This window comes from Hyla sarda, unplaced genomic scaffold (genome assembly GCF_029499605.1).
Source record: "Hyla sarda isolate aHylSar1 unplaced genomic scaffold, aHylSar1.hap1 scaffold_329, whole genome shotgun sequence".
NCBI classification, from domain to species: domain Eukaryota; kingdom Metazoa; phylum Chordata; class Amphibia; order Anura; family Hylidae; genus Hyla; species Hyla sarda.
The window spans coordinates 228,618-256,272 of NW_026610032.1; the positions used below are offsets into that span (position 1 = coordinate 228,618).

At 50.9% G+C, this 27,655-nt stretch overlaps 1 protein-coding gene across 1 annotated transcript; it reads left to right on the top strand.

Moving 5' to 3' along the window:
- Nucleotides 1-2,900: 2,900 nt before the first annotated feature.
- Nucleotides 2,901-11,897, top strand: SLC35B2 (solute carrier family 35 member B2). Its single transcript, XM_056553563.1, has 4 exons — nucleotides 2,901-2,962; nucleotides 5,718-5,902; nucleotides 10,393-10,550; nucleotides 10,734-11,897. The coding sequence occupies exons 1-4, from the start codon at nucleotides 2,901-2,903 to the stop codon at nucleotides 11,670-11,672; spliced, it is 1,344 nt and encodes a 447-aa protein (XP_056409538.1). The 3' UTR covers nucleotides 11,673-11,897.
- The last annotated feature ends 15,758 nt before the right edge of the window (nucleotides 11,898-27,655 follow it).

A 27,655-nucleotide genomic window follows, 5' to 3' on the forward strand; every position in this document is an offset into this window, starting at 1 on the left:
AACAGCTGTAGACAAATCCGTAAGTGGCTTCTCAAGACTGCTGGGCTGCTGGCTATGATTAGCCAGTCGTCTAGATAAGGGATGATCCTTATTTCTTGTAGACGGAGCGCAGCCACCAGGACAATCACCAACTTTGTAAAAATCCTCGGTGCGGGGGATAGGCCAAAGGGCAGCGCCCTGAACTGATAGTGGAGCACCTGCTTCTTCCCCCGGACCGCAATTCTTAAATATCTTCTGTCGGCCTCTTGGATGGGCACATGAAGGTACGCATCTTTCAAGTCCAGGCAAACCATTACCTCTTCGGGCCTTACAATACTGTAAAGAGATTTTATATTGTCCATCTTGAATCTTGTTTTTACAAGGTGTTTGTTCAGATACCGAAGATCTATAATGAGACGCCATTTGCGATCGGGTTTGGGGACGGGAAACACGTGGGAGTATACTCCCTGAAACTTTTCCTCTTGAGGTACAGGTTCCAGAGCTCCCTTGAGGATAAATTCTGACAGTAGAGCCAGAACCCTGCAATCCTGATCTTGATTGATGAGGAATCTGTCCCTTGGCTGATGAAGAAACTCCAGTGAATATCCTCTTTGGATTATGCGGAGGACCCATGGATCCGATGTGACTTTCTGCCATTGTGGAAAGAATTTTAATAATCTTGCTCCCACCGGATCTATACAGCTGGCGTCAGAACTCGGCCTTAGGATTTGAGGGACCCGATTGCTTTTTCTTCCCCTTATCCTGGTATCTCGACTGGAATTTTTTGTCTCTTTCTTGAAATTGACGTCTACGGCCACCACCTCTGAACCTCTGGCTACGCCCACTTCTGAAGGGTTTCCGAAAGGATTGTGGAAGGGAAAGCTCTTTATCCTTCTTATTTTGTTTGAGGACCTTATACAGCTTTTTTCCAATCAATTTTCCAGGCTCAAATGGAAGGGAACAAAAATTACCCTTTGAAGAAGCGTCTCCAGTCCAGGGCTTCAGCCAGATGGCTCTACGTGTGGAGTTGCCTACCGCCATATTTTTTGCTGCTACCTTCAAGACATCAACCGAAAAATCACAGACATAGTCGGCTGCTGACTTCATGGAAGCAAGATGACGAGTCAACTTCTTTCTTGAAACTCCCGATTTGATGTCTTGAGAAAGCTGTCCGAGCCAGAGTCTCAAGGCCCTAGATACAGGAACAGATGACAGAGCAGCTTTGGCCAGTAGAGCCAGATTTAAGTGTGACCTCTTGAGGAAGGTGTCCGCCTTCCTATCCATGCCATCTCGGAGCAAGGTAGATTCATCTGCTGGAAAGAATGATTTTTTCGACAGCTTCGCCACAGCTTGATCCACAGTAGCGGGTTGATCCCAAGAAGCAGATACTGATGGGTCTAAGCGGTACATTGATTTGAATCTGGAACCGAGATCCAAACGCTTGTCTGGTCTACCCCATTCTTTTTCCATGATGCTCTTCAGGACATGATGACCAGGGAGACTTCTGGACTTCTTTTTTGGAAAGTAGAATAAACTACCTTTGTCCTGTTTAGTGCGCTCATGACTCACAGATTCAACGCAGCGTTTGACCTTCTTTATTAATCCGTCCGCTGTATCTTTTTTGAAAAGATAAAAATCCTCAGTGATGACCTCAGAATCTGAAGATGACTCAGAAGAAGAAGAGTCTGAGGAAGAAGAAGAAGAAGACTTCTTTCTGTGGCGCTTCTTCTTCTTTTTATCAGAAGAATCCGCTGAGGATGAGGAGGGAGAAGATAAAGACTCTGAATCCGAGGAGTCGGACTGAATCATTACCCTTTTTCGTTTTTTAACTGGCTGCACTGGCTCAGATGATTCAGAAGATGAAGAAACGGCCTTGCGCTTCTTTGTACCCTTCTTCAATTTTTGTGCGGACGGCTTATCATCCGAAAACTTATTCCGGAACCAGGAGAAGAAAGTCTTAGCCTCTTCTGCTAGACTAGAAGCGGTATCTGGAGGAGCACAAGATCTGCATAAATCAGCGGGGTCATCCTCAGTAAGTGTCTGCAGACAACTTAAACATCTTTTCACTCTCTCCACAACTGGAGATCTCCTATTCCTCTCTGCACAAGGATCACACTCATTATAAGGGTAGTCATCCGACAGCGGTTGCTCACAAGAGATGCACAGTCTATGCTTAGACTTAGATTTTTTCTTCCTGGAACTAGCCTCGGACGACATCTGATAGAAAAAATAAGCTTTATTCAGTATGGATATTAGTACCATAAAAAACCAGGAGGAAAGGGGCCACAATACCTTATCAGACCTAGAACCCGGCTGCCCAGCTCAGAGAGACTGAAGCCGCCAGATTCCCGGTCTGATATAGCTACTCCCGCCGGCCCCCCGCAGCGAGCGGTCCAGCAACTGACGTCAGACGCGCGCCACCTCCAGGTAGAAAACAACAGCTGGAGGCCGCGCGCCTAAGCTACCTGTCCACGGAGCTGTAAGTATTAGCAGAACACTGCACACAGGCAGCGTACATACATATTGCCGACAACATACAATCGCCGAGAAGCTGACGGGACAACCAGCTTACAGAATCAGCGATGCGCGCACACATCGCTGACATACAAGTCAGCGCACATAGCCAGCGCACATCGCACATCCCTACTGACTGCATAAGTCAGCGCGTAGAACACAGCCAGACCTTAGCGCCGGTATGCACATTTATGAGCGCTCCTGTCCCAGCGCTAATTTTTTTAAAATAACAGGTCTTCCGGTGATAAACCGGTACTTACCAGGACCCCGACTGGTTACCTGAAGAGGCCAGAGACCCCGCAATGGCCGACGTATTAGCCAGAGACCCCGCAATGGCAATGTGAAGGCCAGAGACCCCGCACCGGCAGCTGTGCCACAAAGGCAATATACGAGCCAGAGACCCCGCAATGGCAGAATTGAAGCAGCCAAGACCCCGCAAGGCCGATCCTCAAACGACGACGATCCTAAGGTGAGGAGGACTAAAAAAAACACAGGGTGATCTGGTAGTTGGGTACCTTTATAGGGCCGCTGGCCCAACCCAGCAATTAACTAAATAATTTATTAGTATTATTCTAGGTGACGGTCCTGAGATGAGCTTGGGAAACTAAGGTAATCCCTTCTGTGCTGCTGTAGGGACGATGAGGAAAGTAGTTATATTCTTGTATATAGGAGGCAGTATTATAGTAGTTATATTCTTGTATATAGGAGCAGTATTATAGTAGTTATAGTCTTGTATATAGGAGCAGTATTATAGTAGTTATATTCATGTATATAGGAGCAGTATTATAGTAGTTATATTCTTGTATATAGGGGCAGTATTATAGTAGTTATATTCTTGTATATAGGGGCAGTATTATAGTAGTTATATTCTTGTATATAGGGGCAGTATTATAGTAGTTATATTCTTGTATATAGGAGCAGTATTATAGTAGTTATATTCATGTATATAGGAGCAGTATTATAGTAGTTATATTCTTGTATATAGGGGCAGTATTATAGTAGTTATATTCTTGTATATAGGAGCAGTATTATAGTAGTTATATTCTTGTATATAGGAGGCAGTATTATAGTAGTTATATTCTTGTATATAGGAGGCAGTATTATAGTAGTTATATTCTTGTATATGGGAGCAGTATTATAGTAGTTATATTCTTGTATATAGTGGCAGTATTATAGTAGTTATAGTCTTGTATATAGGAGCAGTATTATAGTAGTTATATTCTTGTATATAGGGGCAGTATTATAGTAGTTATATTCTTGTATATAGGGGGCAGTATTATAGTAGTTATATTCTTGTATATAGGAGCAGTATTATAGTAGTTATATTCTTGTATATAGGAGCAGTATTATAGTAGTTATATTCTTGTATATAGGAGCAGTATTATAGTAGTTATATTCATGTATATAGGAGCAGTATTATAGTAGTTATATTCTTGTATATAGGAGGCAGTATTATAGTAGTTATATTCATGTATATAGGAGCAGTATTATAGTAGTTATATTCTTGTATATAGGAGGCAGTATTAATATTACTATTATGTAAGTGATGTCATACAGGGGCGGGGCTGTGATCACATGTCATTATATCATATCAGTGATGTCATACAGGGGGCGGGGCTGTGATCACATGTCAGTATATTACTATTATATTATATCAGTGATGTCATACAGGGGCGGGGCTGTGATCACATTATATTACTATTATATTATAGATGTCATACAGGGGGGGCGGGGCTGTGATCACATGTCATTATATTATATCAGTGATGTCATACAGGGGCGGGGCTGTGATCACATGTCATTGTATTACTTGTATATTATATCAGTGATGTCATACAGGGGCGGGGCTGTGATCACATGTAATTATATTACTATTATATCAGTGATGTCATACAGGGGGCGGGGCTGTGATCACATGTTATTATATTACTATTATATTATATCAGTGATGTCATACAGGGGCGGGGCTGTGATCACATGTAATTATATTACTATTATATCAGTGATGTCATACAGGGGGCGGGGCTGTGATCACATGTTATTATATTACTATTATATTATATCAGTGATGTCATACAGGGGGCGGGGCTGTAATCACATCTCATTATATTACTATTATATTGTATCAGTGATGTCATACACAGGGCGGGGCTGTGATCACATGTCATTATGAGTGATGTCATACTGGGGGCGGGGCTTGTTGTCTGCAGTCATACATATAGATATATACTGGGATGGATCTGGTGATGTTCTTCTTCGTTCTCATATAAAATTTCAGCTAATAATGTAATAAGTATGTGACCCCCCCCCCCCCCTCTAGGCGTTTGATGCTCCTGCCCCCTTAAGAAGCCCCCTGGAGTGCTGTGAGTGTGCACTCAGTCGGTCCCTTTGAGCCTCCCGGTAGAGGTTGGTGTTGAGGTTGGGGCCCCGCAGGTTTCTGTGTTCAGGTTGGGGCCCCGCAGGTTTCTGTGTTCAGGTTGGGGCCCCGCAGGTTTCGGTGTTCAGGTTGGGGCCCCGCAGGTTTCGGTGTAGAGGTTGGGGCCCCGCAGGTTTCGGTGTAGAGGTTGGGGCCCCGCAGGTTTCGGTGTAGAGGTTGGGGCCCCGCAGGTCTCGGTGTTGAGGTTGGGGCCCCGCAGGTTTCGGTGTAGAGGTTGGGGCCCCGCAGGTTTTGGTGTTGAGGTCGGGGCCCCGCAGGTTTTGGTGTTGAGGTTGGGGCACCGCAGGTTTCGGTGTTGAGGTTGGGGCACCGCAGGTTTTGGTGTTGAGGTTGGGGCCCCCGCAGGTTTCGGTGTTGAGGTTGGGGCCCCCGCAGGTTTCGGTGTTGAGGTTGGGGCCCCCGCAGGTTTCGGTGTTGAGGTTGGGGCCCCCGCAGGTTTTGGTGTTGAGGTTGGGGCCCCGCAGGTTTCGGTGTTGAGGTTGGGGCCCCCGCAGGTTTCGGGGTTCAGGTTGGGGCCCCCGCAGGTTTCGGTGTTGAGGTTGGGGCCCCGCAGGTTTCGGGGTTCAGGTTGGGGCCCCCGCAGGTTTCGGTGTTGAGGTTGGGGCCCCGCAGGTTTCGGGGTTCAGGTTGGGGCCCCCGCAGGTTTCGGTGTTGAGGTTGGGGCCCCGCAGGTTTCGGTGTTGAGGTTGGGGCCCCGCAGGTTTCATGTCCTCATCACTGATAGGGGTGCGGAGATGAGATGTTGGGGGTTGTAGTACACAGTGTAACCTTCTCCCATCTTCCCCAGGTCTCTGCTCCTCCTGGTCGTCCTCCTAGGGGTCTCTGCTGAGGATCCGCCCCCTCCCGCTCAGGTCACGTGGACGGAGTTCTGGTTGGTTCGCTTCGTCCTGAATATCGGGGGTTACGCCACCATCCTGGTCCCCGGCTTCCTGCTCATACAGTACTTCAAACGGCGCAACTACCTGGAGACGGGTAAGTGATGACCCCCCCCCCCCCCCCCCCGGGTATCAGACGGGTAAGTGATGACCCCCCCCCGGGTATCAGACGGGTAAGTGATGACCCCCCCCCCCCGGGTATCAGACGGGTAAGTGATGACCCCCCCCCCCCAGTTATCAGAGACCCCAGTGTCTCCTCTTTCCTCCTGCAGGTCGGGGGGGGGGGGCTGTATATTAGGGGGTCCCCCTCATTATGTCTCCTCATCCTCCTGCAGGACGGGGGGTCTGTATATTAGGGGGTCCCCCTCATTATGTCTCCTCATCCTCCTGCAGGACGGGGGGTCTGTATATTAGGGGGTCCCCCTCATTATGTCTCCTCATCCTCCTGCAGGTCGGGGGGTCTGTATATTAGGGGGTCCCCCTCATTATGTCTCCTCATCCTCCTGCAGGTCGGGGGGGTCTGTATATTAGGGGGTCCCCCTCATTATGTCTCCTCATCCTCCTGCAGGTCGGGGGGTCTGTATATTAGGGGGTCCCCCTCATTATGACTCCTCATCCTCCTGCAGGACGGGGGGTCTGTATATTAGGGGGTCCCCCTCATTATGTCTCCTCATCCTCCTGCAGGACGGGGGGTCTGTATATTAGGGGGTCCCCCTCATTATGACTCCTCATCCTCCTGCAGGTCGGGGGGTCTGTATATTAGGGGGTCCCCCTCATTATGTCTCCTCATCCTCCTGCAGGACGGGGGGTCTGTATATTAGGGGGTCCCCCTCATTATGTCTCCTCATCCTCCTGCAGGTCGGGGGGTCTGTATATTAGGGGGTCCCCCTCATTATGACTCCTCATCCTCCTGCAGGACGGGGGGTCTGTATATTAGGGGGTCCCCCTCATTATGTCTCCTCATCCTCCTGCAGGACGGGGGGTCTGTATATTAGGGGGTCCCCCTCATTATGTCTCCTCATCCTCCTGCAGGTCGGGGGGTCTGTATATTAGGGGGTCCCCCTTATTATGACTCCTCATCCTCCTGCAGGTCGGGGGGTCTGTATATTAGGGGGTCCCCCTCATTATGTCTCCTCATCCTCCTGCAGGACGGGGGGGCTGTATATTAGGGGGTCCCCCTCATTATGTCTCCTCATCCTCCTGCAGGTCGGGGGGGTCTGTATATTAGGGGGTCCCCCTCATTATGTCTCCTCATCCTCCTGCAGGTCGGGGGGGTCTGTATATTAGGGGGTCCCCCTCATTATGTCTCATCCTCCTGCAGGTCGGGGGGGCTGTATATTAGGGGGTCCCCCTCATTATGTCTCCTCCTCCTGCAGGTCGGGGGTCTGTATATAAGGGGGTCCCCCTCATTATGTCTCCTCATCCTCCTGCAGGTCGGGGGGGTCTGTATATTAGGGGGTCCCCCTCATTATGTCTCCTCATCCTCCTGCAGGTCGGGGGGGGGTCTGTATATTAGGGGGTCCCCTTCATTATGTCTCCTCTTTCCTCCTGCAGTTCGGGGGGTCTGTATATTAGGGGGTCCCCCTCATTATGTCTCCTCATCCTCCTGCAGGTCGGGGGGGGGGGGGGTCTGTATATTAGGGGGTCCCCCTCATTATGTCTCCTCATCCTCCTGCAGGTCGGGGGTCTGTATATTAGGGGGTCCCCCTCATTATGTCTCCTCCTCCTCCTGCAGGTCGGAGGGGTCTGTATATTAGGGGGTCCCCCTCATTATGTCTCCTTATCCTCCTGCAGGTCGGGGGGTCTGTATATTAGGGGGTCCCCCTCATTATGTCTCCTCATCCTCCTGCAGGTCGGGGGGGGGGGCTGTATATTAGGGGGTCCCCCTCATTATGTCTCCTCTTTCCTCCTGCAGGTCGGGGGGGGGGCTGTATATTAGGGGGTCCCCCTCATGTCTCCTCATCCTCCTGCAGGTCGGGGGGGGGGCTGTATATTAGGGGGTCCCCCTCATTATGTCTCCTCTTTCCTCCTGTAGGTCGGGGGGTCTGTATATTAGGGGGTCCCCCTCATGTCTCCTCATCCTCCTGCAGGTCGGGGGGGTCTGTATATTAGGGGGTCCCCCTCATTATGTCTCCTCCTCCTCCTGCAGGTCGGGGGTCTGTATATCAGGGGGTCCCCCTCATTATGTCTCCTCTTTCCTCCTGCAGGTCGGGGGGTCTGTATATTAGGGGGTCCCCCTCATTATGTCTCCTCCTCCTCCTGCAGGTCGGGGGTCTGTATATCAGGGGGTCCCCCTCATTATGTCTCCTCTTTCCTCCTGCAGGTCGGGGGGTCTGTATATTAGGGGGTCCCCCTCATTATGTCTCCTCATCCTCCTGCAGGTCGGGGGGTCTGTATATTAGGGGGTCCCCCTCATTATGTCTCCTCATCCTCCTGCAGGTCGGGGGGTCTGTATATTAGGGGGTCCCCCTCATTATGTCTCCTCATCCTCCTGCAGGTCGGGGGGGGGGGGGGGCTTTATATTAGGGGGTCCCCCTCATTATGTCTCCTCATTCTCCTGCAGGTCGGGGGGGTCTGTATATTAGGGGGTCCCCCTCATTATGTCTCTTTATCCTCCTGCAGGTCGGGGGGGGGGGCTGTATATTAGGGGGTCCCCCTTATCCTCCTGCAGGTCGGGGGGGTCTGTATATTTGGGGGTCCCACTTATTATGTCTCATTATCCTCCTGCAGGTCGGGGGGTCTGTATATTAGGGGGTCCCCCTCATTATGTCTCCTTATCCTCCTGCAGGTCGGGGGGGTCTGTATATTAGGGGGTCCCCCTAATTATGTCTCCTTATCCTCCTGCAGGTCGGGGAGGGGTCTGTATATTAGGGGTCCCCCTTATTATGTCTCCTCCTCCTGCAGGTCAGGGGGGGCTGTATATTAGGGGGTCCCCCTCATTATGTCTCCTCATCCTCCTGCAGGTCGGGGGGGTCTGTATATTAGGGGGTCCCCCTCATTATGTCTCCTCATCCTCCTGCAGGTCGGGGGGTCTGTATATTAGGGGGGTCCCCCTCATTATGTCTCCTTATCCTCCTGCAGGTCGGAGGGGTCTGTATATTAGGGGGTCCTCCTCATTATGTCTCCTCCTCCTCCTGCAGGTCGGGGGGTCTGTATATTAGGGGGTCCCCCTTATTATGTCTCCTCATCCTCCTGCAGGTCGGGGGTCTGTATATTAGGGGGTCCCCCTCATGTCTCCTCATCTTCCTGCAGGTCGGGGGGTCTGTATATTAGGGGGTCCCCCTCATTATGTCTCCTCTTTCCTCCTGTAGGTCGGGGGGGGGGGGGCTGTATATTAGGGGGTCCCCCTCATGTCTCCTCATCTTCCTGCAGGTCGGGGGGTCTGTATATTAGGGGGTCCCCCTCATTATGTCTCCTCATTCTCCTGCAGGTCGGGGGGGTCTGTATATTAGGGGGTCCCCCTCATTATGTCTCTTTATCCTCCTGCAGGTCGGGGGGGGGGCTGTATATTAGGGGGTCCCCCTTATCCTCCTGCAGGTCGGGGGGGTCTGTATATTTGGGGGTCCCACTTATTATGTCTCATTATCCTCCTGCAGGTCGGGGGGTCTGTATATTAGGGGGTCCCCCTCATTATGTCTCCTTATCCTCCTGCAGGTCGGGGGGGTCTGTATATTAGGGGGTCCCCCTAATTATGTCTCCTTATCCTCCTGCAGGTCGGGGAGGGGTCTGTATATTAGGGGTCCCCCTTATTATGTCTCCTCCTCCTGCAGGTCAGGGGGGGCTGTATATTAGGGGGTCCCCCTCATTATGTCTCCTCATCCTCCTGCAGGTCGGGGGGTCTGTATATTAGGGGGTCCCCCTCATTATGTCTCCTTATCCTCCTGCAGGTCGGAGGGGTCTGTATATTAGGGGGTCCTCCTCATTATGTCTCCTCCTCCTCCTGCAGGTCGGGGGGTCTGTATATTAGGGGGTCCCCCTTATTATGTCTCCTCATCCTCCTGCAGGTCGGGGGTCTGTATATTAGGGGGTCCCCCTCATGTCTCCTCATCTTCCTGCAGGTCGGGGGGTCTGTATATTAGGGGGTCCCCCTCATTATGTCTCCTCTTTCCTCCTGTAGGTCGGGGGGGGGGGGGGCTGTATATTAGGGGGTCCCCCTCATGTCTCCTCATCTTCCTGCAGGTCGGGGGGTCTGTATATTAGGGGGTCCCCCTCATTATGTCTCCTCTTTCCTCCTGTAGGTCGGGGGGTCTGTATATTAGGGGGTCCCCCTCATTATGTCTCCTCCTCCTCCTGCAGGTCGGGGGGTCTGTATATTAGGGGGTCCCCCTTATTATGTCTCCTCCTCCTCCTGCAGGTCGGGGGTCTGTATATTAGGGGGTCCCCCTCATTATGTCTCCTCATCCTCCTGCAGGTCGGGGGGGTCTGTATATTAGGGGGTCCCCCTCATTATGTCTCCTCATCCTCCTGCAGGTCGGGGGGGTCTGTATATTAGGGGGTCCCCCTCATTATGTCTCCTCATCCTCCTGCAGGTCGGGGGGTCTGTATATTAGGGGGTCCTCCTCATTATGTCTCCTCCTCCTCCTGCAGGTCGGGGGGTCTGTTTCCCGGTGGTGAAGTCCTGTGTGTTCGGAAATGAGTCCAAGTCACTGTCAGCGGAGGAGCCGTCACCCAGCGCCCGGGGGGACGGGGACCCCTCTACCACACAACAAGCCTTCAAGCTGCTCTTCTGTGCCGCCGGCCTCCAGGTGAGAGAACATACAGGGGAGACCCCATCTGGATGTCTGTGGGCCCCTCGTATGTCTGTGGGCCCCTCGTATGTATGTCTGTGGGCCCCTCGTATGTATGTCTGTGGGCCCCTCGTATGTATGCCTGTGGGCCCCTCTATATTTGTCCCCGCTCTCCCATCACGCTCCCTCTTCTCTCCTCAGATCTCCTACCTGACCTGGGGTGTCCTCCAGGAGCGGGTGATGACCCGGACCTACTCGTTTTCGGAGCCCGGTACTCCGGGGGAGAAGTTCAGGGACTCGCAGTTCTTGGTGTTCATGAACCGTATCCTGGCTCTCACTGTGGCCGGCGTTTACTGCGCCCTCACCAAGCAGCCGCGTCACGGGGCGCCCATGTACAAATACTCCTTTGCTTCTCTCTCCAACATCCTGAGCAGCTGGTGTCAGTACGAGGCCCTGAAGTTCATCAGTTTTCCCACCCAGGTCCTGGCCAAGGCCTCCAAGGTCATCCCGGTGATGCTGATGGGTAAACTGGTGTCTCACAAAAGCTACGAGTACTGGGAGTACTTCACCGCTGTCCTGATCTCCGTGGGGGTCAGCATGTTCTTACTATCCAATGGGGGAGGTCACCGGGCGTCGGGGGTCACCACCTTCTCCGGAGTGGTCATCTTGGCCGGATACATCGTCTTCGACAGCTTCACCTCTAACTGGCAGGACTCGCTCTTCAAGTACAAGATGTCGTCCGTGCAGATGATGTTTGGGGTGAATCTCTTCTCCTGCCTATTCACCGTCTTCTCTCTGCTGGAACAGGGGGCGCTGCAGGACTCCATCCGCTTTATGTCCCGTCACCCCGATTTTGCCTTCCACGCGGCGCTCCTGTCCGTGTGCTCGGCCTTTGGCCAACTCTTCATATTTTACACCATAAACAAGTTTGGGGCAGCCATTTTTACCATTATTATGACTCTGCGCCAGGCGTTGGCCATCCTCTTGTCTTGTTTGCTGTACGGTCACCCGGTCACGTCTGTGGGCGCGGTGGGGGTGGCGGTGGTCTTCCTCGCCTTATTCCTTCGTGTCTACGCCAGAGGCCGGATGAAGAAGAAGGGGAAGAAGGCGGCGGATGCCCCGGTGATCCAGAAGGTCTGACCGGTGCCGTTGTTGACCCATTAGATGTTTCTGGGCTGAGCGGCCCCTTTTGGGTTTTATCTCTGATCTCTCCGGACATTTGTGGCGCGTCGGCTGCCGTTAGGATAGAAGCCGAGGACGGCGCGGCGGACAGGAGGAACGGGATTCTTTTTTTATTTGTATTCAGGACTGGAACGTTCTCGCTATTATTATTATTAAACGGTACATTTACATTTTCTGAAGGTTTCATTTTCTTTCTTTCAGGATTTTGTTGCGATCATTAACTAATCTTTCCCTATTCCCCCTCCCCTTCTGTCCCTGACAATAAAACCCCATTTAATTACCGTATATAATCGAGTATTAGCCGACCTGAATATAAGCCGAGGCCCCTACTTTCACCCCCAAAACCTGGGAAAACTTATTGACTCGAGTTTAAGCCTAGGGGGGAAAATACATCATCCCCCCTGTCATCATCCTGACCCCTCCATCAACTTCGACCCCGGTCATCATCCTCCCCATGTCATCATCCTCCCCATGTCATCATCCTCCCCATGTCATCATCCTGACCCCCCCCCCCCGTCAACTCCGACCCCGGTCATCATCCTCCCCATGTCATCATCCTGACCCCCCCCCTGTCAACTCCGACCCCGGTCATCATCCAGACCCCCTGTCATCATCACCCCCTTTCTATATCCCCCTGTCATCATCACCCCCAGTCTATATACCCCCTGTCATCATCACCCCCAGTCTATATACCCCCTGTCATCATCACCCCCAGTCTATATCCCCCCTGTCATCATCACCCCCTTTCTATATCCCCCTGTCATCATCACCCCCAGTCTATATCCCCCTGTCATCATCACCCCCAGTCTATATACCCCCTGTCATCATCACCCCCAGTCTATATCCCCCTGTCATCATCACCCCCAGTCTATATACCCCCTGTCATCATCACCCCCAGTCTATATCCCCCTGTCATCATCACCCCCAGTCTATATACCCCCTGTCATCATCACCCCCAGTCTATATACCCCCTGTCATCATCACCCCCAGTCTATATCCCCCCTGTCATCATCACCCCCAGTCTATATCCCCCCTGTCATCATCACCCCCTTTCTATATCCCCCTGTCATCATCACCCCCAGTCTATATCCCCCTGTCATCATCACCCCCAGTCTATATACCCCCTGTCATCATCACCCCCAGTCTATATACCCCCTGTCATCATCACCCCCAATCTATATCCCCCTGTCATCATCACCCCCAGTCTATATACCCCCTGTCATCATCACCCCCAGTCTATATCCCCCTGTCATCATCACCCCCAGTCTATATCCCCCCTGCCATCATCACCCCCAGTCTATATCCCCCCTGCCATCATCACCCCCAGTCTATATCGCCCCTGTCATCATCACCCCCAGTCTATATCCCCCCTGTCATCATCACCCCCAGTCTATATCCCCCCTGTCATCATCACCCCCAGTATATATCCCCCCTGTCATCATCACCCCCAGTCTATATCCCCCCTGTCATCATCACCCCCAGTCTATATCGCCCCTGTCATCATCACCCCCAGTCTATATCCCCCCTGTCATCATCACCCCCAGTCTATATCCCCCCTGTCATCATCACCCCCAGTCTATATCCCCCCTGTCATCATCACCCCCAGTCTATATCCCCCCTGTCATCATCACCCCCAGTCTATATCGCCCCTGTCATCATCACCCCCAGTCTATATCCCCCCTGTCATCATCACCCCCAGTCTATATCCCCCCTGTCATCATCACCCCCAGTCTATATCGCCCCTGTCATCATCACCCCCAGTCTATATCGCCCCTGTCATCATCACCCCCAGTCTATATCGCCCCTGTCATCATCACCCCCAGTCTATATCCCCCCCTGTCATCATCACCCCCAGTCTATATCCCCCCTGTCATCATCATCCCCAGTCTATATCCCCCCTGTCATCATCACCCCCAGTCTATATCGCCCCTGTCATCATCACCCCCAGTCTATATCCCCCCTGTCATCATCACCCCCAGTCTATATCGCCCCTGTCATCATCACCCCCAGTCTATATCGCCCCTGTCATCATCACCCCCAGTCTATATCCCCCCTGTCATCATCACCCCCAGTCTATATCCCCCCTGTCATCATCACCCCCAGTCTATATCGCCCCTGTCATCATCACCCCCAGTCTATATCGCCCCTGTCATCATCACCCCCAGTCTATATCGCCCCTGTCATCATCACCCCCAATCTATATCCCCCTGTCATCATCACCCCCGGTCTATATCCCCCTGTCATCATCACCCCCGGTCTATATCCCCCTGTCATCATCACCCCCGGTCTATATCCCCCCTGTCATCATCACCCCCGGTCTATATCCCCCCTGTCATCATCACCCCCGGTCTATATCCCCCTGTCATCATCACCCCCGGTCTATATCCCCCCTGTCATCATCACCCCCGGTCTATATCCCCCCTGTCATCATCACCCCCGGTCTATATCGCCCCTGTCATCATCACTCCCAGTCTATATCCCCCTGTCATCATCACCCCCAGTCTATATCCCCCCTGTCATCATCACCCCCAGTCTATATCCCCCCTGTCATCATCACCCCCAGTCTATATCCCCCCTGTCATCATCACCCCCAGTCTATATCCCCCCTGTCATCATCACCCCCAGTCTATATCGCCCCTGTCATCATCACCCCCAGTCTATATCGCCCCTGTCATCATCACCCCCAGTCTATATCCCCCCTGTCATCATCACCCCCAGTCTATATCCCCCCTGTCATCATCACCCCCAGTCTATATCCCCCCTGTCATCATCACCCCCAGTCTATATCCCCCCTGTCATCATCACCCCCAGTCTATATCGCCCCTGTCATCATCACCCCCAGTCTATATCGCCCCTGTCATCATCACCCCCAGTCTATATCGCCCCTGTCATCATCACCCCCAGTCTATATCGCCCCTGTCATCATCACCCCCAGTCTATATCCCCCCTGTCATCATCATCCCCAGTCTATATCCCCCCTGTCATCATCACCCCCAGTCTATATCCCCCCTGTCATCATCACCCCCAGTCTATATCCCCCCTGTCATCATCACCCCCAGTCTATATCCCCCCTGTCATCATCACCCCCAGTCTATATCCCCCCTGTCATCATCACCCCCAGTTTATATCCCCCCGTCATCATCACCCCCAGTCTATATCCCCCCTGTCATCATCATCCCCAGTCTATATCCCCCCTGTCATCATCACCCCCAGTCTATATCGTTCCTGTCATCATCACCCCCAGTCTATATCGTTCCTGTCATCATCACCCCCAGTCTATATCCCCCCTGTCATCATTACCCCCAGTCTATATCCCCCGTCATCATCACCCCCAGTCTATATACCCCCTGTCATCATCACCCCCAGTCTATATCGTCCCTGTCATCATCATCCCCAGTCTATATGCCCCCTGTCATCATCACCCCCAGTCTATATCACCCTGTCATCATCACCCCCAGTCTATATCACCCTGTCATCATCACCCCCAGTCTATATCCCCTGTCATCATCACCCCCAGTCTATATCCCCCTGTCATCATCACCCCCAGTCTATATACCCCCTGTCATCATTACTCCCAGTCTATATCCCCCCTGTCAACCCCCTCCCTGTCATCATCACCCCCAGTCTATATCCCCCTGTCATCATTACCCCCAGTCTATATACCCCCTGTCATCATTACTCCCAGTCTATATCCCCCCTGTCATCATCACCCCCAGTCTATATCCTCCTGTCATCATCACCCCCAGTCTATATACCCCTGTCATCATTACTCCCAGTCTATATACCCCCTGTCTTCATCACCCCCAGTCTATATCCCCCCTGTCATCATCACCCCCAGTCTATATCCCCCTGTCATCATCACCCCCAGTCTATATCCCCCCTGTCATCATCACCCCCAGTCTATATCCCCCCTGTCATCATCACCCCCAGTCTATATCCCCCTGTCATCATCACCCCCAGTCTATATACCCCCTGTCATCATCACCCCCAGTCTATATCCCCTGTCATCATCACCCCCAGTCTATATTCCCCCTGTCATCATCACCTCCAGTCTATATCCCCCCTGTCATCATCACCCCCAGTCTATATCCCCCCTGCCATCATCACCCCCAGTCTATATCCCCCCTGTCATCATCACCCCCAGTCTATATCGCCCCTGTCATCATCACCCCCAGTCTATATCCCCCCTGTCATCATCACCCCCAGTCTATATCCCCCCCTGTCATCATCACCCCCAGTCTATATCCCCCCTGTCATCATCATCCCCAGTCTATATCCCCCCTTACATCATCACCCCCAGTCTATATCCCCCCTGTCATCATCACCCCCAGTCTATATCCCCCCCTGTCATCATCACCCCCCAGTCTATATCCCCCTGTCATCATCCAATGATTCCGTAGAAAAAGACAATGGTAATAAAAAATAAATGTAAAAAGTAAAAAAAATGGTGAGAGGAGTACAGCAACAAAACGGTGATGTCACGGGCTCTGCACATTTAAGGCGCAAAATAATATATATGAACATGTCCCTGGGCAACTATAAAAATAGGCGCAGCATGTAAACGCAAGACAAATGGCTACAGCACAGTTATGGCGCATAATCGTATAGACCTCAAGTCAAGGTAATTGAGATAAAAGTGCAGGGTGCATGTAAACAAGAACAAAGTTAAAGGGGAATTCCGGGCAAAAACATTTTATCCCCTACCCAAAGAATAGGGGATAAGATGTCTGATCGTGGGGGGCCCGCTGCTGAGACCCCCGCGTCTCCACTCCCAGACGAAGGTGACGTCTCTGCCATTTTGCTATATCTTTCAAGTACTGCTGTATTGGTCTGTATCCCGCCACTGTGTTAAAGGGGTATTCAGGGCAGAAACATTTAAGATGTCTGATTGCGGGGGGGACTGCTGCGGAGACCCCCCCGCGATCTCCCTGCAGCACCCACATTCTATGCGGGTGCTGAATCTCCAGTTTCGTAAACCTCCGGATTTCCGGGACTGGGGACGTGACATCACACCACGCCCCCTCCATTCATGTCTATGGGAGGGGGCATGACATCACGCCATGCCCCCTCCATTCATGTCTATGGGAGGGGGCTTGGCATGATGTCACTCCCCCTCCCATAGACATGAATGGAGGGGGCGTGGTGTGACTTCACGTCCCCAGTCCCGGAAACCCGGAGGTTTCCGAAACTGGAGATTCACCACCCGCATTGAATGTGGGTGCTGCAGGGAGATCGCGGGCGTCTCAGCAACGGACCCCCCCCCCCCCCCCCCCGCAATCAGACATCTTAAATGTTTCTGCCCTGAATACCACTTTAACATAGTGGCGGGATACAGACCAATACAGCAGTACTTGGAAGATATAGCAAAATGGCAGAGACCGGGATAGCACCACTCCAACGTACGTTTCGGTACGTCACCTTAGTCTGGGAGTGGCCCTATCCCGGTCCGTCTGTCTATTTAAGTCCCAGAACACCAATCAGGATATAGACCTGAAGGATAATGCAACGAACACCTGTGGCAATCCGTCGGCGCATGAACGCAGTCACGGACCGCCGCCCAGAAGAGACCGCGTCACATGATCGGGCATGGGGAAAGTCACATGACTGCGTCATGACGTAGACGCGGCCCTCCAGATCCCCAGCGGCGCATGCACACCTGCAACAGGAGCAGTGTCTGTACTACTACATTAGGTGATTGACACAAATAGATAGAAAATTATTATAAACCAATGTAATAAGTATAAAATGGTCATAAACATAAATTAATAAAACAGGGAAGTATCAGAGTTACCACCTATTTGTAATGAAAATCTAATAATAAAAGTGAAATGGGACAAAAAAATGACGGGGGTCTGGATGATGACCGGGGTTGGAATTGACGGGGGGTCTGGATGATGACCGGGGTCGGAATTGACGGGGGGTCTGGATGATGACAGGGGGGATGATGTATTTTCCCCCCTAGGCTTATACTCGAGTCAATAAGTTTTCCCAGGTTTTGGCGGTGAAAGTAGGGGCCTCAGCTTATATTCAGGTCGGCTAATACTCAAGTATATAATGTGCGCACACCTATATTATCAACGGGGGTGTATTGTAGATTTACTGGTATATTCTGCCACCCCAAAAAAGGTTCACAAGATGAATAAAAAATTCCTAATTATAGAATGTCATCAAATGTAATGTTTAATGTGTGTAGTAATAGAGAAATAAGTAATGAGAAATAAGTAATGTAGGGGTCAGGAATATAGTGGGGGGGGTCACTGAACATAATGGGAATAGATATTAAAGTAGAGTGCGAGATTACAGGCAGTGAGGACGTGATGGGATCTGTAAAGGTGCGTGGAACATAAAGAGAAAATGTGATGAACAGTGAGAGTGCGTGTAGAGCGAGAGAGAGTGCGCGCGTGTAGAGCGAGAGAGAGCGCGTGTAGAGCGAGAGAGAGAGCACGTGTAGAGCGAGAGAGAGCGCGTGTAGAGCGAGAGAGAGCGCGTGTAGAGCGAGAGAGAGAGCACGTGTAGAGCGAGAGAGAGCGCGTGTAGAGCGAGAGAGAGCGCGTGTAGAGCGAGAGAGAGCGTTTGTAGAGCAATAGAGAGCGCGTGTAGAGTGTTATGGTAAATATTCACCAGTGGTCCAGAAGTGTGAGGTGTATGAAAATGAAATGACAAAACTCAAATCTGATAAAACATTGTGAAAATAAGGGGATACGTGTACGGTGGAGAAGATAAGGGGACACGTGTACGGTGGAGAAGATAAGGGGACACGTGTACGGTGGGGAAGATAAGGTGACACGTGTACGGTGGGGAAGATAAGGGGATACGTGTACGGTGGAGAAGATAAGGGGATACGTGTACGGTGGAGAAGATAAGGGGACACGTGTACGGTGGAGAAGTTAAGGGGATACGTGTACGGTGGGGGAGATAAGGGGATACGTGTACGGTGGAGAAGATAAGGGGACACGTGTACGGTGGAGAAGATAAGGGGACACGTGTACGGTGGGGGAGATAAGGGGACACGTGTACGGTGGGGGAGATAAGGGGACACGTGTACGGTGGGGAAGATAAGGGGACACGTGTACGGTGGGGAAGATAAGGGGACACGTGTACGGTGGAGAAGATAAGGGGATACGTGTACGGTGGGGAAGATAAGGGGATACGTGTACGGTGGGGAAGATAAGGGGATACGTGTACGGTGGGGAAGATAAGGGGACACGTGTACGGTGGGGAAGATAAGGGGACACGTGTACGGTGGGGAAGATAAGGGGATACGTGTACGGTGGGGAAGATAAGGGGATACGTGTACGGTGGAGAAGATAAGGTGACACGTGTACGGTGGGGAAGATAAGGGGACACGTGTACGGTGGGGGAGATAAGGGGACACGTGTACGGTGGGGAAGATAAGGGGACACGTGTACGGTGGGGAAGATAAGGGGACACGTGTACGGTGGGGAAGATAAGGGGATACGTGTACGGTGGAGAAGATAAGGGGATACGTGTACGGTGGGGAAGATAAGGTGACACGTGTACGGTGGGGAAGATAAGGGGACACGTGTACGGTGGGGGAGATAAGGGGACACGTGTACGGTGGGGAAGATAAGGGGACACGTGTACGGTGGGGAAGATAAGGGGACACGTGTACGGTGGAGAAGATAAGGGGACACGTGTACGGTGGAGAAGATAAGGGGACACGTGTACGGTGGAGAAGTTAAGGGGATACGTGTACGGTGGGGGAGATAAGGGGATACGTGTACGGTGGAGAAGATAAGGGGACACGTGTACGGTGGAGAAGATAAGGGGACATGTGTACGGTGGGGGAGATAAGGGGATACGTGTACGGTGGAGGAGATAAGGGGACACGTGTACGGTGGAGAAGATAAGGGGACACGTGTACGGTGGGGGAGATAAGGGGACACGTGTACGGTGGGGGAGATAAGGGGACACGTGTACGGTGGGGAAGATAAGGGGACACGTGTACGGTGGGGAAGATAAGGGGACACGTGTACGGTGGAGAAGATAAGGGGATACGTGTACGGTGGGGAAGATAAGGGGATACGTGTACGGTGGGGAAGATAAGGGGATACGTGTACGGTGGGGAAGATAAGGGGACACGTGTACGGTGGAGAAGATAAGGGGACACGTGTACGGTGGGGAAGATAAGGGGGACACGTGTACGGTGGGGAAGATAAGGGGATACGTGTACGGTGGGGAAGATAAGGTGACGCGTGTACGGTGGGGGAGATAAGGGGACGCGTGTACGGTGGGGAAGATAAGGGGACACGTGTACGGTAGAGAAGATAAGGTGACACGTGTACGGTGGGGAAGATAAGGGGACACGTGTACGGTGGGGGAGATAAGGGGACGCGTGTACGGTGGGGGAGATAAGGGGACGCGTGTACGGTGGGGAAGATAAGGTGACGCGTGTACGGTGGGGAAGATAAGGGGACGCGTGTACGGTGGGGAAGATAAGGGGACGCGTGTACGGTGGGGGAGATAAGGGGACGCGTGCACGGTGGGGGAGATAAGGGGACGCGTTTACGGTGGGGAAGATAAGGGGACGCGTGCACGGTGGGGGAGATAAGGGGACGCGTGCACGGTGGAGAAGATAAGGGGATGCGTGTACGGTGGGGAAGATAAGGGGATGCGTGTACGGTGGGGAAGATAAGGTGATACGTGTACGGTGGAGAAGATAAGGGGATACGTGTACGGTGGGGAAGATAAGGGGATACGTGTACGGTGGGGAAGATAAGGTGATACGTGTACGGTGGAGAAGATAAGGGGATGCGTGTACGGTGGGGAAGATAAGGGGATGCGTGTACGGTGGGGAAGATAAGGTGATGCGTGTACGGTGGGGAAGATAAGGGGATGCGTGTACGGTGGGGAAGATAAGGTGACGCGTGTACGGTGGGGAAGATAAGGGGACGCGTGTACGGTGGAGAAGATAAGGGGACGCGTGTACGGTGGAGAAGATAAGGGGATGCGTGTACGGTGGGGAAGATAAGGGGATGCGTGTACGGTGGAGAAGATAAGGGGATACGTGTACGGTGGAGAAGATAAGGGGATACGTGTACGGTGGAGAAGATAAGGGGATGCGTGTACGGTGGGGAAGATAAGGGGATACGTGTACGGTGGAGAAGATAAGGGGATACGTGTACGGTGGGGAAGATAAGGGGATACGTGTACGGTGGGGAAGATAAGGTGATACGTGTACGGTGGAGAAGATAAGGGGATGCGTGTACGGTGGAGAAGATAAGGGGATGCGTGTACGGTGGGGAAGATAAGGTGATACGTGTACGGTGGAGAAGATAAGGGGATACGTGTACGGTGGAGAAGATAAGGTGACACGTGTACGGTGGGGAAGATAAGGGGACGGGTGTACGGTGGGGAAGATAAGGTGACACGTGTACGGTGGGGAAGATAAGGGGATACGTGTACGGTGGGGAAGATAAGGGGATACGTGTACGGTGGGGGAGATAAGGGGATGCGTGTACGGTGGAGAAGATAAGGGGATGCGTGTACGGTGGAGAAGATAAGGGGATGCGTGTACGGTGGGGAAGATAAGGGGATGCGTGTACGGTGGAGAAGATAAGGGGATGCGTGTACGGTGGAGAAGATAAGGGGATGCGTGTACGGTGGGGAAGATAAGGTGATACGTGTACGGTGGAGAAGATAAGGGGATACGTGTACGGTGGAGAAGATAAGGGGATAAGGGGATACGTGTACGGTGGAGAAGATAAGGGGATGCGTGTACGGTGGGGAAGATAAGGTGATACGTGTACGGTGGAGAAGATAAGGGGATACGTGTACGGTGGAGAAGATAAGGGGATAAGGGGATACGTGTACGGTGGAGAAGATAAGGGGATGCGTGTACGGTGGGGAAGATAAGGGGATACGTGTACGGTGGAGAAGATAAGGGGATGCGTGTACGGTGGAGAAGATAAGGGGATGCGTGTACGGTGGGGAAGATAAGGTGATACGTGTACGGTGGAGAAGATAAGGGGATACGTGTACGGTGGAGAAGATAAGGGGACACGTGTACGGTGGAGAAGATAAGGGGATACGTGTACGGTGGAGAAGATAAGGTGATACGTGTACGGTGAAGAAGATAAGGGGATGCGTGTACGGTGGAGAAGATAAGGGGATGCGTGTACGGTGGGGAAGATAAGGTGATACGTGTACGGTGGGGAAGATAAGGGGATACGTGTACGGTGGGGAAGATAAGGTGATACGTGTACGGTGGAGAAGATAAGGGGATACGTGTACGGTGGGGAAGATAAGGTGATACGTGTACGGTGGGGAAGATAAGGGGATACGTGTACGGTGGGGAAGATAAGGGGATACGTGTACGGTGGGGGAGATAAGGAGATACGTGTACGGTGGGGGAGATAAGGAGATACGTGTACGGTGGGGAAGATAAGGAGATACGTGTACGGTGGGGGAGATAAGGAGATACGTGTACGGTGGGGAAGATAAGGGGATACGTGTACGGTGGGGAAGATAAGGTGATACGTGTACGGTGGAGAAGATAAGGGGATGCGTGTACGGTGGGGAAGATAAGGTGATACGTGTACGGTGGAGAAGATAAGGGGATACGTGTACGGTGGAGAAGATAAGGTGACACGTGTACGGTGGGGAAGATAAGGGGACGGGTGTACGGTGGGGAAGATAAGGTGACACGTGTACGGTGGGGAAGATAAGGGGATACGTGTACGGTGGGGAAGATAAGGGGATACGTGTACGGTGGGGGAGATAAGGGGATACGTGTACGGTGGAGAAGATAAGGGGATGCGTGTACGGTGGAGAAGATAAGGGGATGCGTGTACGGTGGGGAAGATAAGGGGATGCGTGTACGGTGGAGAAGATAAGGGGATGCGTGTACGGTGGAGAAGATAAGGGGATGCGTGTACGGTGGGGAAGATAAGGTGATACGTGTACGGTGGAGAAGATAAGGGGATACGTGTACGGTGGAGAAGATAAGGGGATAAGGGGATACGTGTACGGTGGAGAAGATAAGGGGATGCGTGTACGGTGGGGAAGATAAGGTGATACGTGTACGGTGGAGAAGATAAGGGGATACGTGTACGGTGGAGAAGATAAGGGGATAAGGGGATACGTGTACGGTGGAGAAGATAAGGGGATGCGTGTACGGTGGGGAAGATAAGGGGATACGTGTACGGTGGAGAAGATAAGGGGATGCGTGTACGGTGGAGAAGATAAGGGGATGCGTGTACGGTGGGGAAGATAAGGTGATACGTGTACGGTGGGGAAGATAAGGGGATACGTGTACGGTGGAGAAGATAAGGGGATACGTGTACGGTGGAGAAGATAAGGGGACACGTGTACGGTGGAGAAGATAAGGGGATACGTGTACGGTGGAGAAGATAAGGTGATACGTGTACGGTGAAGAAGATAAGGGGATGCGTGTACGGTGGAGAAGATAAGGGGATGCGTGTACGGTGGGGAAGATAAGGTGATACGTGTACGGTGGGGAAGATAAGGGGATACGTGTACGGTGGGGAAGATAAGGTGATACGTGTACGGTGGAGAAGATAAGGGGATACGTGTACGGTGGGGAAGATAAGGTGATACGTGTACGGTGGGGAAGATAAGGGGATACGTGTACGGTGGGGAAGATAAGGGGATACGTGTACGGTGGGGAAGATAAGGTGATACGTGTACGGTGGGGAAGATAAGGAGATACGTGTACGGTGGGGGAGATAAGGAGATACGTGTACGGTGGGGAAGATAAGGGGACACGTATCACCTTATCTTTCCAATCATTATTAGAGATCAGAAGTGTCATCACTAGAGATCAGCGGTGTCATCACTAGAGATCAGCGGTGTCATCACTAGAGATCAGCGGTGTCATCACTAGAGATCAGTGGTGTCATACGATCATATTATGTTCTCGGAGGAGATAGTTCAGGATATTGACATAAGCTGCAGCCATAAATGTCCTGAGGTCCATAGTCCAGTGGTGGCGCCGCTCGTCAGGACGGATATCCTTATGATGGTAATAAACAGCGGGCACCGCGCCATGTTCACCTGGTGACCTCCACAGACTGATGAGATGGCACTGCCCATTGTGTTCTGTCACCTGAGCGTCCACTCCAGTGATCAGTAATACCTGTCAATCATCACACAATGTACTGCACTCCAGTGATCAGTAATACCTGTCAATCATCACACAATGTGCTGCACTCCAGGGATCAGTAATACCTGTCAATCATCACACAATGTACTGCACTCCAGGGATCAGTAATACCTGTCAATCATCAATGTCCTGCACTCCAGGGATCAGTAATACCTGTCAATCATCAATGTGCTGCACTCCAGGGATCAGTAATACCTGTCAATCATCACACAATGTACTGCACTCCAGGGATCAGTAATACCTGTCAATCATCAATGTACTGCACTCCAGGGATCAGTAATACCTGTCAATCATCAATGTCCTGCACTCCAGTGATCAGTAATACCTGTCAATCATCACACAATGTACTGCACTCCAGTGATCAGTAATACCTGTCAATCATCAATGTCCTGCACTCCAGGGATCAGTAATACCTGTCAATCATCAATGTGCTGCACTCCAGGGATCAGTAATACCTGTCAATCATCACACAATGTACTGCACTCCAGGGATCAGTAATACCTGTCAATCATCAATGTACTGCACTCCAGGGATCAGTAATACCTGTCAATCATCAATGTCCTGCACTCCAGTGATCAGTAATACCTGTCAATCATCACACAATGTACTGCACTCCAGGGATCAGTAATACCTGTCAATCATCACACAATGTACTGCACTCCAGGGATCAGTAATACCTGTCAATCATTGTACTGAACTCCAGGGATCAGTAATACCAGGGATCAGTAATACCTGTCAATCATCACACAATGTACTGCACTCCAGGGATCAGTAATACCTGTCAATCATCAAACAATGTACTGCACTCCAGGGATCAGTAATACCTGTCAATCATCAAACAATGTACTGCACTCCAGGGATCAGTAATCCCTGTCAATCATCAATGTACTGCACTCCAGGGATCAGTAATACCTGTCAATCATCACACAATGTACTGCACTCCAGGGATCAGTAATACCTGTAAATCATCACACAATGTACTGCACTCCAGGGATCAGTAATACCTGTCAATCATCAATGTACTGCACTCCAGGGATCAGTAATACCTGTCAATCATCAATGTCCTGCACTCCAGTGATCAGTAATACCTGTCAATCATCACACAATGTACTGCACTCCAGGGATCAGTAATACCTGTCAATCATCACACAATGTACTGCACTCCAGGGATCAGTAATACCTGTAAATCATCACACAATGTACTGCACTCCAGGGATCAGTAATACCTGTAAATCATCACACAATGTACTGCACTCCAGTGATCAGTAATACCTGTCAATCATCAATGTACTGCACTCCAGGGATCAGTAATACCTGTCAATCATTGTACTGAACTCCAGGGATCAGTAATACCAGGGATCAGTAATACCTGTCAATCATCACACAATGTACTGCACTCCAGGGATCAGTAATACCTGTCAATCATCACACAATGTACTGCACTCCAGGGATCAGTAATACCTGTAAATCATCACACAATGTACTGCACTCCAGGGATCAGTAATACCTGTCAATCATCAATGTACTGCACTCCAGGGATCAGTAATACCTGTCAATCATTGTACTGAACTCCAGGGATCAGTAATACCTGTCAATCATCACACAATGTACTGCACTCCAGGGATCAGTAATACCTGTCAATCATCAATGTACTGCACTCCAGTGATCAGTAATACCTGTCAATCATCACACAATGTATTATACTGTAGTCATCTGCTCTCAGACATGCTGGGAGTTGTAGTTGTGCAGTATATACAGAGGTGAATGTATATAATGGATCATGTGCCCAGGTTGGGTCCTCAGGAATGTTGTTCACCTTGTTGTTTCGCGCCCTCCGGAGGATTCACACATATCTGGTGTTTAATGAGCAGCAAGGAATAAATTATATCATTACTGGGTCATGTGGCCGCACCCTGAACCATTATACACAATGGAGGCAGATGTTACTATGTGCTGAGGACAACAAGGACAAGCATGCCCGGGCCCCCAGTCACACACATCCGGGCAGGGACACACATCTGGGCAGGGACTCTTATCTGATCACAATCCCCGATCTGATCAAACCGTCTCGTCACATCTTATGCAGAGGCGACCTCTAGTGGCCGGGCTCCAGCACTGCAGGGTTCTCTATGTACTTTATGTCTGCAGTTTTAGGGGTTTGGTTTTTACGCCGTGCACTTTACGGTTAAATGTGAAAAGTGGGTGGTCAATTATTAATTGGGGGAGGGACTTATTCACATTTATTATTTAATGTCCCCACTGGAGACTATTTATGGCCATTTATTGATTATTATCACTGTTCGGGGATCAGTATAATCTGTGATCTTCTAGTACAGTCTGCCAGAAGGCAATCGGGGATCATCGGAGCAGCTGTGGAGCTGGTAAGAGGAGCTCCGGACGCCATCTTGACACATCAGACCCCTGAGATCAGGGGGAAATAGAAACAAGTGCACCATGGGAAAATTGCAGTTTTTTTTTTTTTACTTTTAAAGCTGCATTTTAACCCCTTAAGGATGCAAACAATTTTATTTTTACGTCTCCGTTTTTTCCTCCTCGCCTTCAAAAAATCCTAACTCTTTTATATTTTCATCCACAGACTAGTATGAGGGCTTGTTTTTTACGCGCCCAGTTGTCCATTGTAATGCCATCACTCCCTTTACCATGAAATGTATGGCGCAACCACAAAAATACTATTTGTGTGGGGGAATTAAAAGGAAAACCGCAATTATGCTAATTTTGGAAGGTTTCATTTTCACGCCGTACAATTTACGTGTTCTTTATTCTTTGGGTCAATACGATTAAAATGATACCCATGATAACGTACTTTTCTATTACTGTTGCGCTTTTAAAAAAAACGCAAACTTTTTAACCAAATTAGTACGTTTAAAATCCCCCCTATTTTGAAGACCTATAACTTTTTCATTTTTCCGTATAAGCGGCGGTAGGAGGGCTCATTTTTTGCTCCGTAATCTGTACTTTTCATTGATACCATATTTGCTTATATGAAACTTTTAATCCATTTTTTATTATTTTTTGGGGGGAATAAAATGTTATAAAAAAGCAGCTATTTGGACTTTTTGTTTTTACGTTCACGCCGTTCACCGTTCGATATCATTAACATTTTATTTTAATAGTTCAGATATTTACGCATGCGGCGATACCAAATATGTATATAAAATATATTTTTAACACTTTTTGGGGGTGAAATAGGGAAAATGGGACAATTTACGTTTTTATTGGGGGAGGGGGTTTTTCACATTTTTTTTTTTTACTTTATTTTTTTTTACTTATATTTTTACACTTTAATAGTCCCCATAGGGGACTATTTATAGCAATCATTCGATTGCTAATCCTGTTCAGTGTTATGTATAGGACATAGCACTGATCAGTGTTATCGGTCATCTTCTGCTCTGGTCTGCGGGAAGGCAGAGCAGAAGACGCCGGGAAGGCAGCGGAGGCAGGTGAGGGGACCTCCATCTGCCGTTCTGGATGAACAGATCGCCGCGTCAGCGCTGCGGGCGATCCGATCATCCATTTTAGTGACCACGATGCTGCAGATGCCGTGATCTGTATTGATCATGGCATCTGAGGGGTTAATGGCGGACATCCGCGGGATCGCAGATGTCCGTCATTACCGGCGGGTCCCTGGCTGTGATCAGCAGCCAGGACCTGCCGCGCATGATCCGGGCATCGCTCCTATGCTCGCGGTTATGCTTAGGACGTAAATGTACGTCCTGGTGCGTTAAGTACCAGCTCACCAGGACGTACATTTACGCCCTGCGTCCTTAAGGGGTTA